This window comes from Blennius ocellaris (assembly GCF_963422515.1).
Source record: "Blennius ocellaris genome assembly, chromosome: 10".
Lineage (NCBI taxonomy): Eukaryota > Metazoa > Chordata > Actinopteri > Blenniiformes > Blenniidae > Blennius > Blennius ocellaris.
Genome location: NC_137659.1, coordinates 27,774,106 through 27,790,996, shown reverse-complemented (window position 1 = coordinate 27,790,996; position 16,891 = coordinate 27,774,106). Strand labels below are relative to the sequence as shown.

Below are 16,891 nucleotides of genomic sequence, written 5' to 3'. Positions count from 1 at the left end.
AAACAAATGAGGAAACGTTGTTTTCCCCTGAGATGTTTCTTTACTTGGATTTAATCCTGCTTTTCTTCTCAAGGAGAAACTTTTCTCAGCTGAAATAGGAAGTGGACTTTAATGGATCAAATATTCTTTAATTTAATGAAAGTGAAGTATAAATACATTTTTAAAAATGAGGATTAATTTCCAGATAATTACACTATAGAGGAGCTGCAGTCTCACTAATATTGAGCAGATGAGAGGAACAGAAGTCATCAGTATTTTATATTAAACTATTTCTCAGTCAAACTAAACAGTTGTGACTCTAAATAAATAAATAAATCTATCTGACCAATCAAAACAATCCAACTCTAGCACCAAAACTAAAGCCATCAAACTGAGTGACACACCGTGACTGTGTGTGGAATTAAGCCTCTGCTGTATGTTGTAATGCCTATGTTGTAACCTGTCTGTGTTGATGCTAAACGTGCCTGAGGTGGGGTTTTTTTTCCCCAATTACAGACTGTGCTCCTCAGAGCATAGTCTTTAATCTGCCTTTTTTCCCTCCTCTCCTCACCTCATGCTGTCCTTCTTTCCCCAAAACTTCTATGCAATTTCGTTGTACCTGTACCTGTACCTGTACAATGACAAATAAATCTGATTCTGATTCTGAAAAAAAAAGAAGAAAAAAAAAAGTGACTCAACACTGCCCCCTATCGCCACTGTGGACACCAACACATGCTGAATAATTCAATAACAAAATCATCCGTACAGATTTGGTTTCTCATTAAAGAGGCACCAATATGATGTCATAGATTTATATTATATTTTAATCATTATTTTCTTCTGTTTACAGCAGTTTCAGAAAAACTTCCCTTTGAATGATGAACTGAGATGGTTCGGCATTATCGTCTGTTTTATGGAGTCGTGGTTCTGCTTTAACAACCATCACATGAATGTCAGGTCAGTTTTTCACAACTCTGATATGATTGCAAGACCTAAAGTCTCTGTCCTTCTAAAGTTTGACGTCAATCACCAGGACCTTCAGCATCACCCCCCAAAAACTTAACTATCATTAAGTGCAGTTCCAGGTTTGTCCCAGCAGAGGGCATCACTGGCTGGAGCTAGCAAGCACATGAAAAGAAGCTCATGAATCCTGCGTTCAAGGTCAGTCTGGTCTTCACAAGATGTCTTCACTTTAAAGACCAATGAAATGCAACAGATTTGTTCCAAAACAATCAAAATGTTCTCGTCCTCTGCTCACAAATGATCCAGTGACATAAAGTCCAGAACCCAGGAGACTCAAGAGTCTCCTGGGTCTCCAGCTTGCTGCTGCAGGACGTGCTGCTGAAGCAAAGTGCTGCTGCAGAGGACAGCGGAGGCTGTGGAGCCTTCACCCATTCACCTGGTCCTTCAGCCAGCCACCACGGAGCTGCTGGGATGTTTGAGTGCATTAGCCGCCTGCTGGCGCTGTTCACAGGAAGTCGTTGCCGTCGTAGACCACAGGCCGGTCCAGACTCAGCTGGTACAGGACTCGCTTAGAGATGAACCTGCAGGAGGAGAAGCGGCTGGTCAGATTCCATGCTGTGGTGTTTGAACTCCGTCAGGCCTCACTGCTCTGATTCTCTCTGAAGCCTCGCGGAAGGAAACAGACGCTCCTACAGCAAATAAAATTCACCTGGAGCCTCAAAACATGTTGAACCTTTATGAACCTTTAGATGAAGAGACACAAAGTTTAACCTACTGTTTTATACAAATGAAAATTGTAAATAGTTTCATAACATTTAAAATCAACAATACTAGTTTTTCCTTGTTTAACCAAGTTTCTCTTTTCTTCTTTACAACATATAGAATAATATTATCTTTTTTATTTGTTTTACTGTCTTGCTTCTTTTGCGTTGCAGCTGAAACTTTAAAGATTCATTGAGATACTCTATTATAATTAGAGTAAGTAAGAATCCCCGTGGCAATAAGTCTCTGTAACTCCTCCATGTAAATATTATTTGTTGTACTTGCCAATTAATTTATTAATTTCCCTCAATGCTTTCACAAGCTGAGTTTAACACTATGTATATATGCTAACATTTAATTTAATAGTACTTATTTAGCATTATTCTGCAATATTGATACTTCAACTTCTATTCTATTCATTCTGTGTAGAGCTATATTACAAGAATTTTAGCGACGGATAAATATAGCATCTGATAATAAATAATAATAATGATAATAAAAAGGATTGAGGTTGCCAGTCAGGAGGAGCTCGGTGTTAGAGTGCAGCTGGAGCTCGCTGAACTTCAGGTTTCTTAGTTATTAAAGACACTGTGTTTGAAGTGAAGGAGGGCAGCTGCCGAGTTAAGTTTTAGGCTTGCAGAAACTTTCAAGCAGGTTTTTTTTAATCCTTGCCTTCTCGGCAGAGGTTAAAGGCATCGGAAAAGACGCGGGACTGACCTGGAGAAGGAGTTATCGAAGATGAGTGTGTACTCTCCGGGGTTGCGGACCTTCATCTCTCCCTGGATGGTTTCCTTGTGGGAGTTACAGCGAGTCAGCGGGATCAAGACCTGCAGCCACCGACAGAGAGATGAGACGGGGGATTCACTGGGCTGGATTGTGCACCCAGCCTCCACACATATTTTAACCTCACTATCGAGGCCACAACCACTTAGTGTGGGGATAAGTTCAGAGCAGCTTCATTCTTAAATTGAAAACAACTGATTCTATATCCTAAATGTCAACATGAGCATGAAGCAGCTTGAACACAAATATTTTCTACTTGGAGCCAAATGAATGTTATTAACATGATGAGACAGTTAAAGACTAACTAATGGGGTTTTTCCTCCCACTTGCCTCATCTCGGGTTTTGGGCTCTTCCATCACGTGTTAGTACCTGATACTAGGTACTTTTCAACCGTCGAGTTGAAAATGTGATGGCAGGCCGCTGATTGGCCGGGGCATGACGCCACGAGAGGAGCATGGAGAGCGACTCGCTCATAAGAGTTCACTCTGTCGTTTTTAACACCCGATCCCTTCGTTTGCCTTGTGTCTAATAAAAACAACTGACCGAGCAGCAGGTACGCCATCGCCTCCATAGTTGTTTTGTGTTTGTGTCGCATAACAAATGACATAGCTGGAGTTTGGGGCCGTCTTGCTCTGACGACTCCCCCCAGAGGTGGTGCTATACTGTCATGGAAAACCACTGAAACCGTGGTGCTAGAACTGTGTGGTGCGGTGGACTCAGAGCGTCCTGCTGACCTTGGCCTGCTCCAGTGGCGTGTCGGCACTGTCCCTGAACACCACACTGAAGGAGATGCTCTTGGGCTCGGAGGTGAAGGTCCAGCACACGGTGGGCCCGGCGCTCCGCATGGAGATGGCGATGGTGCTGTAGCAGTTGGACTTGACAAAAAGCTCTCTGGGGCCGTCTCCGAAGCTGGAGATGTCCTCCACCGTGAAGGGCGCTGCGAGCCTAGAGCGCACCGCAAACTGGGCACGTTAATATGTTAGAGACTGACGAGTCCTTGACAACACCTCATTTTAACATCGAGACGTGTCACAGTCACATTTATCTTACGTTTCCTGGTTCCGGAAGCTATTCTCCAGGTGTTCAGTGACACCCTGGGGTTTAGGTTTTCTTTTGTAGTTACAAAGAAAACTATCTGGGCCCAGTTCTTCAAAACTGGGTTATTTTAACCACTGGTTAAGCCATAACCGCTGGTTAAATTCTTAACCTGCCGTTAGCTAACCGATAGTTAAATATGCGCTGTTTAAAATATCGTTAGTCATCCCGTTAGCTAACGTTGCCGTTAACCGTGAGGTTAGTGTACTGTTTAGCATCCCTGATGCCGCTCCTCCCGATTTTAAAGTCTCCATTCTTCCGCATTATGTCTTGAGCATTTCCGGTTAAAGAAAATTACATTGTGGTGGACGCAGTGTTTTCGTGTGAAAGAGACTTTAATCAGCGTGTGTTTACGTAGGTTGCCATGGAAATGGCTGTAGAGCTGCGTTATATCATTCTACACCTCCATTCCTCCTGATGTTGAAGCATTTGATTCATACTGGTCCAGAAGTAAGGAAAGGAGCAGAAATTCACTATGTAATGCCTATATGCTGAAAAATAAGACCAAAGCTCATTTATTTAAGGGAAAGAGGGGAGACATGATTTGGAGCTGCTAAGAATTGGATTCTCTCTTTTTGGACCAAGGAGAGTTTAACATGTCTGTATTTCAACAGTACACCACTATCTAATGTGGTCCGTGGAAACGTGGCCTTTAAAGTGTCCATAACAGTCTGGATAAAAGTCTGATGGGATAAAAGCGGGTGGCATTGGTGAGAAAATATAACACGAGGGAACAAGATAGTAACTCGGTGTCTCCAGTTATTAATTTGAGTTAACCACTGTTAACTAGTTAGCCATGGTGAGAGTTAACCACTGTTAACTCATCAATCATGGTGAGCGTTAACCACTGTTAACTAGCTAGCCATGGTGAGAGTTAACCACTGTTTACTCATCAATCATGGTGAGCGTTAACCACTGTTAACTAGTTAGCGACGGTCTGGAGGTGTGTTAACTTTAACATCAAGATAGCACCCGGTTAAAGTTAACCCAGTTTCGAACCACAAGATAACAATACTGTTCAAGGTAACGGTTGGTTAAATGTATTTAACGGCTGGTTAAATGATGACTGAGTTTTGAACAACCCGGCCCTGGGCTTGAGTTCACTGGTTCATCTTTCAATAACTTATTTTACAGAAAAGACCCACATCCATGTGACGTCTGTTGTTTTATGGCTTCAGCATGTCAGTTGTTTTCTGTCTGAAGCAACGTTTCATACTGAACCCAAAGAGTAAAATTACTCTGGAGAATCTTTCTGAAAATCGATGTAAAGTTTAATGTGACAAAGAACTTCATAAATAATCTGAGTTTCCATTGAATGGAGCCTGAAACTTTAATGATTCGTCTCCATGTGAAAAAAAAAATGCAAAGTAAGTTTTCCAAGGTTTTAGCATTAGCCTTAGCAGACAGATGAAGAGTTTTGAACTCACGTGAGTTCTCCGGACTTCAGCAGGCAGATTTCTGCGTCCTGCACGGTTATGCTGACGTCTTCCTCTAGGGTCGATTCCGCTGCTCTGGAACACACACACACACACACACACACACACACACACACACACACACACACACACACACACACACACACACACACACACACACACACACACACACACACACACACACACACACACACACACGAGACATTATTAAACCTGGATGAGTTGTTTGATGTGAAAATCTTATTTCTACTACTGATGTGTTGTTCCACTGGACACCAGCTTTGTTTGCTGAAAATTTATTCAGGTGTCCAGAATAATTATCACCAAATGACTGAGCTCAGTGTGTAACTCTCAAAAACACACCGCTTGACATGAATAGTTTGAGTTGTTTGGCGAAAACGAGCAGAAATATGTCTGTTGCATATTTTGTGAGAATTCAAGAAGCATAACATCAGGATTAAACTATTTCCAATCATTAATGCAGATGGCTTAGGGACAGGGTGGAGTTAGTGGTGATCTGCTCACAGCGGTGCTGCCCCCTGCTGTCCATGCAGGGGAGAGGAGGCGGACGCGCCATACAAGATGTCTCGGTTCTGGATGCCACTCACTTCCTCCTCTGTGATGATGTCAAACACACCGTCGTCCACCTTCTCTCCCTCGTCCGTCCCTGAGACCAAATAGAGGACAACACACACACACACACACACACACACACACACACACACACACACACACACACACACACACACACACACACACACACACCTCCACAGTAAACACTTTCACCACTTTACACCAAATAAAATCCACCTGGAGCCACAAAACAACTTTAACCTGGATAGAGCCCAGCTCAGAGAGTTCACATGTATTTCTTGTGTGTGTGTGTGTGTGTGTGTGTGTGTGTGTGTTGAGGACTCACCTGAACCTCCACTCACAGCCAGTCTGGCCCTAAACAGACATGGTGTCCCTGGTGTGCTGTCTGCAGTGGCCTGGTCCTGGTCATCCTGCGGGTGGCGCTCTACCACCGCACTGTGCTGGGTGTAACAGTCCCTGCAGCAGCGCTCAGTGCTGCCACCCTGCTGGGTGCTGACTGTGTTGCTGCAGCAGTAGTAGCAGAAGGGACGCCCACACAGTCTGCGGTAGAAATACAGTACAAGGAGGAATGGATTTAAAAAACCCATCATGGCAACACTTTAAAGAGCTGCTGTTTGAGTTCTTTGTTGCATTTTTGTCTGTTTTTTTTCTTTTGCTTTTGCTCTGGTGCTTTTTTATGTTAAAACTGCAGCAAAAATATTTGATATATGTACAACAGGTTTTACACACACACACACACACACACACACACACACACACACACACACACACACACACACACACACACACACACACACACACACACACACACACACACACACACACACAATGTGATAAAAGCATTACGTTATGGAGCGAGCATGGAAGTGAACCAGTAGTGTAGTATGGATGCAATCATGTATCACCCGCGTCCTGAATATTGTAATAATCGGGTCCAGTCCAAGTATTTTGGCCATTTTAATGTCTGTTCAGGTTGAAATTTTTGAGGAAAACCTGCCTGTTGTCCTCGTTTGGCAGGCTGTCCCCTCATCACGATGTGTAAGCAGTTAAATGTGCGCACAGCGACGTCTCCGCTCAGTCCAGGTTGTCGCTCTAACCGGGTCCCCTCCTCAGAGGTTCTACTGTATATGCCAATGACATACTTGTCTTTTTACAGAAACCACACATATCACTACAAGAAACCATTAAAACAATAGGAACATATTAACATATTCCAAACTACTCTATAAACTAGCACAAATCCACTATCCTCCCACTCCACAAAGACAGCTGGAATGTGGCAACCCACACTCCACCCGTTCCTTTATGCACTGGTAATATCACATATTTAGGTATTCATGTTTCCTCCAGGCTGACAGAGTTATTCACTCTCCACTACACCCCATCACTGAAAACAATAACAGACACTCTCCTCTGTTGGATGAACTTACCACTTTCTCTATCGGCAGAATAGCAACAATAAAAATGACAATTTTACCCAAAATGAACTCTTTATTATGCTTCCATCCAAACCCACCCTTTCGTGGTGGTTAGGGTTAGGGTTTAAATCTTCCCGTTTTTCCCGTTCAAATTTTTAAATTCCGTTATCTGTGACGATTCACACACCTCGCTCCGGCACCGGATCCTCTCGGACACTCCTGCAGGCAATCAGGCAATTGATTGCTCCGAGCTCTGAAGCCCTGCAGTGAGGTGGGTCCGGGGCCAGAGGATTGTTAGTCTCCTGTTGACTGCTGTCTGCTGCGAGTCTGTGTTTGTCCTCCCTGGGGAGTGAGTGTCCTCCCCGGGGCGGGTCCCGTCCCAGTCCGAGAAGCCCGAGTCGTCGGGTCCCAGTCCGAGATCCCCGAGAGTCCCCGGATCCCAGTCCGTGATGTCCGAGATCCCCGAGAGTCCCCGGATCCCAGTCCGTGATGTCCGAGATCCCCGAGAGTCCCCGGATCCCAGTCCAAGATGTGTGTTGTGTGTCTTCCCTTTGGTGTGGTGAGTCCTTCACGGGTGTATCGTGTTTTCCCTGGGGTGTGGTGTCCGTTGTGTGTCTCTTGTCTGTGCAGGACTCCCGGCGGCATTCCCACGTGCACCGTCCGCACCCCCCCCACGGGGTGCAGCGCACCTCCCTGCTGTGGTGGTCCTGCCGGTGCAGCGCTTCTGTTTGGGCGCAAGGCACCTTCCCGCTCCCCTTGTTTATGGCTGCGCAATAAAGAATTGTGACAATTGCACCTATTCTGCTTGAGGTCTGCTTTTGGGTTCAGGACACTCCACGCACCGGCCTGCCATTATCAATACATGGGTATGAAAAATTTAACAAAAAAACAAACAAAACAAAACACAGAGAAACAAACTAACAACCCTACAGAAACCCAAAACACAGGGAGGACTTTCAGCTCCAAACTTCCAGCAATTGCAAATCAACAACAGAATATATTTAAATAGATCCACCCTCAACAATCAGATACTATATGGTTAGACATGGAATAAACAGCATGTGGCAACATTCCAACCATAGATATACCCTTGATCGGCCCATCAATTAAACAACACCCATGTTTTAAAACAATAACAATATCAACAGCTCTGCCAGCCGGGTGGGAATTCCACAAAATCACTGAGTCTAGTCGCACCTTGCAAACTCACAGCCATCTGGAATAACCCTGATTTTCTACGCAACAAAAAAACACTTCATTTCCGTACATGGTCATACAAAGGCATCACACACTTGGTAAACGCGACCGGAGTGGGGGCAGTGTCCGACGCGACATGAGTCGTTTCCAGCTCTGTCCTGTCAAATGCACGTTACGAAACAAGTTCACCCAGTAACTTTAAATATCATACAAACTGAAATAGAGGCGAGCTGAAGTAATACTGAGAACTGAAGAGAGCAACTGTCACTCTCTGTGTGTCCGAGCTGCCTGCAGAGACGTGTGTCGGGAGGGATGCGCGCTGTGTGTGACTGGCCAATCACAGAGCGTGAAGATACCAGATGAGGATTTTCCTTCAGCACGAGCACGGCATGGATGCGAGTAAACTTGTATTATGCTCGTACTCGTTAAAAAAGCATTATCCATACTGGATACTCGTCTGAATTGAGTATCCGGCTCATCCCTAACTAATACAGTACAAAATTATTCAGTGAACACAGCTCCCTGGGCAGAAAATGTTTAGAATAGGTTTCACCTCAGAAATTTGTTATAACTGCACCTTAAACACACCAGACCTGTACTCATGGCTCCTGGTACTGCACGCCAGTTCAACAGTTCTGGAACGAGGTCACCAAATGACTCTCCTCCCAAATGGGCTGCCAGATCCCAGAGGTGGAACCAAGTCCTTGGTTTGCAAGTCAAAGTCGAGTCCCAAGTCTTAGTGGTCAAGTCTTGAGTCGAGTCCCGAGTCTAGACAGTCAATTCCCGAGTCGAGTCCTAAGTCGAGTCCCGAGTTAGAGACAGTCAAGTCCCGAGTCGAGTCCAACTCCTAAACATTTTTATTTAAGTCCTAAACAAGTCATTAAAGAAATTAACTGCTGAGGTACCAGTAGGACATTTTTGGTTGAGATATCCAGTCTTGTTGTGAGACGGAAGCTTTTAGAAGCTTCCGTCTCACAACAAGACTGGATATCTCAATATTCACAATATTTGTCTGTCAAACACAACCAATCGGAACAAATTCAATACCCCACTCCTACAATCCCAGACATTTGAAGACCCTTTCACACCTTGAATTGAATTAAATAAAATAAAATAAAACAAAATAAAATGAAGAACTTATATATTAAGCATCCAGAAACCCTGTGACAACCTGGTGTCCTATTTTATACAAGATTGCCTAAAAATTACTCCTATGTAATGTTTTGTTTTTAAATGAAAATTTTCAATTTTGAAGGACTACATCACCTTTTAAAATGACTTGTCCTATCAGTGACATGCCCCACAATGAGTTGAATACAAGCATAATTTAGATTTTTGCCACATTCCTTCAAGAAATCCAGAATGAATGGCTTTTATGGCAGGGAATGAGAGCAGGTCCCCTTGGTGGGCAAAATCAAACCCTGTCATTTCCATTAATTCTGGATTTCCTGAATCACTTTCAAGTAATGTGATAAAATTCCTCCACTTAGTAATATGCTTAAATTCAGTGAGTCGTTTTGTCTGTTCTGAGGTTGTTGGTGGAAGTGAGCGGGTCGCCTGGCCAGGCCCCTCGCCTCCGAGATAGTGGAGGTTATGCTCCGGCCGGGATGGACCCGGTCGTGGCTCTGCACCAACGTACGTCCGACACCCAGCGGGCAACCGCTGACAGCAGGAGGCTCACAGACCTCAGTGTTTCGAGGGGAATGCCCCGGTTGGTGAGCTACCAGCAACTTGTCCATGTATCCACCCCAATGCGAGGCAAGCCGAGGCGCACGCGGACGCAGCACAGAGAACTGTCAGTCCATGGGCAGCCGTGCCCGACCCATGTGGATCATGGGTCGGGCATGGTATAACGGGCCCACCCCCTGGTTGCCGGAGCGCCTGTGAGAGGGGAGGAGCAGGGCGGTTGGAGGAACCTGGGGGAGACTGACTGTGCCGATGCGCACGCTCCGCAGCCTGCACTTGGGGGGACGAAGGTGTGACAGCCCCCGCTGTGTCCGGGCAACCCAGTCCCCCCGTAGAGACCCCCGGTGAGAGGGTGGGAGGGGGGCCGGAACCGGCCAACTGATTGCAAAGCGACCCCATGTTCCGAGATGGGAAGAGGGTTTGACAACCCTCCGGGCGCTCATTAAAAGCATCTTTAATTGTGCAAAGGAAGAAAAAGTATCTCCAATGCGAAATGCCATTTATGCAAATGACCTGGTGAAGGAGACGACGTAATGATGTCACCACGCTCGGCCAATCAGAGCGTTGTCCGGACAAATAGCAAAAGTTGCTGCGGTTTTGTGACCGGGAAAATATACACTTCGAAAACCTAAATGATCCTTGTATTCAACGTTTTGTGTGTTATGTAAGGCAGTTATGCCAATAGGTGTCACTCTTGCACTGGTGGTTTCCAAAGAACACAATGCATTGTTTTAAGTTTGTCCCTCTCAGGACACTGTAATGCTGAGACTTCGAGCTCTGTGAGCTGCTCTTTCCTCATATTGTTTTGTCTTGCTCTGCAAGGTAAGCTGCATCACAATGTTCCAAAATATGTGGTTGAAACCAGAGTGTGAACAAATATTTTCTTCATTTATGTGCAGTAACTGTATAATGTTAAACCAGGATACACTTTATTGCAAGAATTGGTTCAAATGTGGCATATACCAAGGTGATGCTCTGTCCCCACTGCTGTTCTGCATAGGTCTGAACCCCCTAAGCCAAATAATCAACAAGACTGGCTACGGATACCGCCTCAGGAACGGGGCCACGATCAGTCACCTCCTCTACATGGATGACATCAAGCTGTACGCCAAGAGCGAATGGGACATAGACTCCCTGATTCACACCACCAGGATCTACAGCAATGACATTGGGATGTCATTCGGGCTCGAGAAATGTAGTAGGATGGTGACAAAGCGAGGCAAGGTAGTCCACACTGAAGGGTGCCAGAAGGAACAATAGCAGACATTGAGGACAGTGAGGCAAGGTAGTCCACACTGAAGGGTGCCAGAAGTAACAATAGCAGACATTGAGGACAGTTAGAAGTACCTGGGAATACCACAGGCAAATGGCAACCTTGAACAGGCAAAAAGGAAAGCGGCAACGGCCAAATACCTCCAGCGAGTGAGGCAAGTCCTAAGAAGCCAGCTCAATGGCAAGAACCAGTCCAGGGCAATAAACAGCTACGCCCTGCCAGTGATCAGGTACCCTGTGGGTATAATAAGGTGGCCAAAGGAAGAGATACAGACCAATGATGTTAAGACACGAAAGCTCCTTACCATGCATGGTGAGTTCCATCCCAAATCCAGCACCTTGAGACTGTATGCTAGCCGTAAGGAAGGAGGCCGAGGACTAGTGAGCGTGAGAGCCACTATCCAGGATGAAACATCCAAGCTCCGTATGTACATCAAGGACAGGGCTCCAACGGGTGACATACTCAACGAAAGTCTCAGACAATGGCGAGATGAGGAGGTGCTGGAAGAGGGACCATCATGGGAGGACAAGATGAGGAGGTGCTGGAAGAGGGACCATCATGGGAGGACAAGCCCCGACATGGGATGAATCACCGGAACTTAACTGAAGTGGCTGATCTCAAGAAGTCCTACCAATGGCTAGAGAGGGCTGGCTTACAGGACAGCACAGGAGCAGGCTCTGAGCACCAGAGCGATAGAAGCCCAGATCTACCACACCAGACAAGACCCAAGGTGTAGACTATGCAAAGAGGCACCTGAGACAATCCAGCACAGAACTGCAGGGTGCAAGATGCTGGCTGGGAAAGCGTACATGGAACGCCATAACCAAGTGGCTGGCATAGTGTACCGAAACATCTGTGCAGAGTATGGGCTGGAAACCCCAAGGTTACAATGGGAGAGACCCCCAAAGGTGGTGGAGAATGACCGAGCGGAGATCCTGCGGGACTTCCAGATACAGACAGACAGGATGGTAATGGCGAACCAACCAGACATCGTGGTGGTTGATAAAGGGCAGAGGAAAGCCGTGGTGGTGGATGTAGCAATACCAAGTGATGGTAACATCAGAAAGAAGGAACATGAGAAACTTGAGAAATACCAAGGGCTCAGAGAGGAGCTGGAGAGGGCTTGGAAGGTGAAGGTGACAGTAGTGCCCTCGGGGCAGTAACCCCCAAACTGGAGGAGTGGTCCAGCAGATCCCTGGAACAACCTTGGATATCTCAGTCCAGAAAAGTGCAGTACTTGGAACAGCAAAGATACTGCGCAGGACCCTCAAGCTCCCAGGCCTCTGGTAGAGGACCCGAGCTTGGACCAGAAAAAAACAGGTGACCGCCTGCGGAGGGCGAGAGGGGAATTTTTTTTTTAATATATATATTCAGCATTTAGTATTGTTCATGTCAGAGTATTTCTGTTCAATGTGCTGTGTGAGATGATGAGATAGATATTGTTTTGTCTTGCTCCGCAAGGATTCTGTTCGGCTGAAATAAAGCAGCAAATTTTCAGGCACAATCCCGAACCCTTTGTCTGGTGCCTGCTTCTCCCTCCTTACAACACTCCACCCATCTCAAAGACAAATTAAACACAACGCAGAGTCAGACAGGAGTCGTGGAAGGAGTCTGGTGATGGATGTGCAGAGGAAGTGGGTTACATGTACAATGCCGAAGGGGGTGTGTCACACCACACATGTTTAACAGCCAATTAATAGTGTGTGGCTGCAGCCAGTGCTGTGCCTCACTGTGACAGACAACGGCTGTCACCGGGATATGATGAAACCAAGTGGTAAGAATGAATGTGATTTATATATCCCACTTGTCATTATGGCATGACTTAATATGACTCATCAAGTCAAAGGGGTCGAGTTGAGTCCAAGTCTAGAGTCACTGAGCCTACAGTCCAAGCAAGTCCAAGTCTTTTTTTGATTTCAATAAGTCGAGTCAAAAAGTCATAAAATCGGGACTCGAATCCGAGTCGAGTCTAAGTTTACCATCTCTGCCACATCCCCATGTCCCCCTCATTCTGCTTACTTGGTCACACATCCATAACAAACTTAAACAAATCAAACCACAAACTACTTCTCACAGCCACAACTATTGGCAAGAAAATCTGTCAACTGGAAATCTAAGAAAAATACAAACATCACACACTGGAAAACCTTACTCATAGAACACATCTCACTGGAACACTCACTCACTACCACTCAAAGCTCTGCAGTAGATCACCCCTCTGTTTGGTCCCCCTCCTCGGCTTTCTACAAACATGAAACAACAACTCTAGTTTCCTGAGAACCAATTCCCTACTCCCTCACTCCTCAAAACAGAAACTGATTTACGTAATAATCAATTAACTTAATTATTATTTTGTGTATTTAATTTTCACTTCCATGGTTATTGCACAATTATTCCTATAATTAAAAAAAAGAGAAAAAGCTGGGTTGGGCCCCTCAGCCTCTTTGGGCATTCAGGTGACACAAAAGAATTGGAACCAAGAAATGTCAACACCAGTTGCGGACCGTCAGGGCCTTCAAGGCTTCTCTGCAGGCCAAAGCAAAATATCTGAATCACAGACTGATGTTGATTACATTTTGAGGGTTAGGGTTAGGTTATAACTTCAATACTTATTAAATAATTCCAAATGGACATTCCGCTTCTTCTCATCAGTTCTCCCCGGCTGCACTGCTTCCAGACACGCACTTCCACATTAAAGCTTTTAACCAATCACATTTTGGCCATCACCTGCTGCCGGGTAAAGAAATCTGTCTGAGGCCTTCAGATACAATGCTGCAGTGTAAAACTAGTATCAGTCAGTTTCTACGGTGCATGTCATCAACAGCTGAAATGGCAGTGGCAAGCCGTCTCCAGGAGGAGAGCCGGTTGCCTCACCTCTATGCCTCTATGCTCTTCTTCCGGCTCTCGGCTGCTCCCGTCCTGTACTGTCTCGTGTCTGATCTTTCAAGAGCCTCTCTTCACTCCCACATCGGAATTTAACCGGAACCATGGAATTGATCAACTGGTTTCTCAATGCGATCGACCAAATTTTTACGACACGAAGATCGGGCGAAGGAGAGACCGCATGTCCCGATGGGACGTTTGCAGCCGGATACATGCTGGATTCCTGGGGTTCCTGGAGGTCCCTCTGAGGTCCCTCAGACTCATGTGATAAACGAACTCAGGAGCGTGCAGGTCACGACTCTTGAACGTTTATGCGAAATTGGATTGATCTTGGAGGATATTTGAACTCGGTTGGGAAGCTAAATCTTGCCACAAGTGGAGCAGCATTGGAGACCATAGACACTCAAGGTCGACAGATAAAGCTGAAGCACCTGAACGAAAACAAATGTAATCTCTAATTCGGAATCCAAGACAACCAGTCGCCAAGGCTGTGTTTTGTCTTCAACTCTCCTGGATGTGAGTGTGGAATGAAGGCTCTGCCCCCCCTACCCTCCTCCCACCCTCCCTCCCCGGACATTTTTGCCCACTGGAATTTTACCAGGACCTTCACCGTATTCGCCGTGCACCTACCCCCAACAACCAGCAGAGGCCGCTGGAGAGGGCGGCTGCGCGCCTGGAAAAACCTTCTCCTCGCGGCGGGCTGCAAAACTACCCATCACGTATCCCAAATGCTGTCTGGAGAAATGTTGTAATCTGTCTGTGTTGATGCTAAATGTGCCTGAGGTGGGGGTTTTTTCCCAATTACAGACTGTGCTCCTCAGAACACAGTCTTTAATCTGCCTTTTTTCCCTCCTCTCCTCACCTCATGTGTCCTTCTTTCCCCAAAACTTTCTATGCAATTTCGTTGTACCTGTACCTGTACCTGTACAATGACAATAAAGCTGATTCAATTCAATTCAATAAAGGACGAGCTGTCCAGACACATGGTGTGACAGGTGGGAGTGAACACACAGACCCACAGGCGAGCCTGAAAGAGGCAGTGGTAGAGCTGGGTGATATGGCCTCAAATCAATATCAGGATATATTGATGAGTTCACCTTGATAACTACTCCACTGCACAAAATAAAGTTTGTCCACTCGATGTAGGAGTTATATTGATAGTATGACTCCCATGAATGTATTTATTGCCAATTTAAAGGACTAAAATTACACTGTGTGAAAAAAATGAAGAAAATACAAATGAAGTATTTTTAGTTAAGATGTATTAAAGAGAGTGTGTGTGTGTGTGTGTGTGTGTGTGTGTGTGTTCTATATATAAATATGAGTGTGTGTGTGGAGGGGGCGGTGTTCTCTAACCGCTGGCTTCCAGCTGGGCTCGTGCTGGGCCATGCGAGTCTTAGACTCTGCTCTCCGGCCGTTGCGTGGGGCGGGGGGGTTCCTGGCCAGGTCCTCTTGTAGTGCCTTGTCGGAGTGGGTGTTAGTCCCTGTGTTCCAGGCTGGCTGTTCGGGGGTGGGGTGGGGCAGTGTGGGGGGGTCCAGCTCGGCATGGCTCAGCTCAGGACCGCCTCCCTCTCAACCCCCCTACCTTACCTCAGCTTACCTCACCTTACCTCACTCAACAATAGGGACCTGTGGGCAAGGCCTAGGGTGAGGGGTCCAGGCTACTTAACTGTGGTCTGGCCCCTCCCTCGACGTTGCACCGCCCCCAGCACCTCCCGCTGTGCTCCCACCACGTTCCAGGGCGAGTGCAGCTGGAGTACGGGGGGCATGCTCGCTCAGGCGTAGCACTCCCAGGGGGGCTGGCTTGTGGTTCTCCCTCTCTATTCGTGGTTGGATTGATGGAGGATGGAATCTTGTAGTGGCCTGGTGGGGGTCTGACTGGAAGCATCCCCTCCCCCCCAAGTAAGTGCGTGTGTGTGTGTGCATGTATGTGTGTGTGTGTCGAGGGGATATGGGTATGAGTGTATACCAGGGGTGGGCAATCCTGGTCCTTGAGGGCCGCAGTCCTGCACGTTTTAGATGTTTCCCTGCTCAAACACACCTGTTGTCATGATGAGGCTCTGCAGAAAGCTTGACAAGGAGCCACTAATTGCTGTCAGCTGTATGGATGTGAGGAGACATCTAAAACGTGCAGGGCTGCGGCCCTCGAGGACCAGGATTGCCCAGCCCTGGTGTATACCCATTGAAATCAGGGGGTGGAAATGTGGGGCTCCTGGGGTGGGAGGGTGGCTGTCCTCCAGCCATGTCCAACTGGGCCTTCGCTCTTCCTGTCCCCGGGGGTGCAGCGGGCTTTGCTGCTGGGATTGGGGGGGGCTCCCTGCCCACACGGCCTGGGGGCCCTGCTCCATCCGGTCCCGGCTTGGTGGCTTGGGTTGTGGCCTGGGGCTCTGTGCCCTTTATCCTTCTCTTGTGGGCCCCTCTTGCCTGGGGGGGTCTTCTCTGCACTCTCCGTCTGGTGCCTTCCGGGTGGGGGCGCAGCTCTCCGGGGTGGTCCTCTGGGTGATCCACCGGGGTGGCGGTGTAAAATCATGTTAATGTCTAGATAGAGCTGCTCAGGCTGATTTAATCTAGAAAATCATGTTACTGTCTCGATAGAGCTGTTGAGGTTGGTTTAATCTAGAAAATCATGTTACTGTCTAGATAGAGCTGTTGAAGTTGGTTTAATCTCATAACAGTTGGAAAATATCTGGATCGGTGTGATAACTGTAAATAATATATGTAGCACTAACAAGGGTATTGTATGTTGTCACCCACCCATCCCCCTCTGCCCCACTCTCTCTCTCTCTCTCTCTCCTCTCAATCTTGTTTCTCCTCTCTCTCT

General features: G+C 46.7%; 1 protein-coding gene across 4 annotated transcripts in view; it reads right to left on the bottom strand.

Moving 5' to 3' along the window:
* Positions 1-785: 785 nt before the first annotated feature.
* Positions 786-16,891, bottom strand: part of fyco1b (FYVE and coiled-coil domain autophagy adaptor 1b) — a gene marked incomplete at its 5' end in the record, with an annotated part of 386,223 nt that continues 370,117 nt past the window's right edge. For all 4 annotated transcript variants that reach the window (XM_080503372.1, XM_080503375.1, XM_080503373.1 and 1 more), the window contains 6 exons: positions 786-1,523; positions 2,422-2,531; positions 3,223-3,433; positions 5,011-5,094; positions 5,545-5,686; positions 5,939-6,153. In XM_080503372.1, coding sequence (XP_080359498.1) covers positions 1,448-1,523; positions 2,422-2,531; positions 3,223-3,433; positions 5,011-5,094; positions 5,545-5,686; positions 5,939-6,153 — 838 coding nt within the window. In that variant the 3' untranslated portion in view covers positions 786-1,447. The remainder of the gene's footprint in view (positions 1,524-2,421; positions 2,532-3,222; positions 3,434-5,010; positions 5,095-5,544; positions 5,687-5,938; positions 6,154-16,891) is intronic.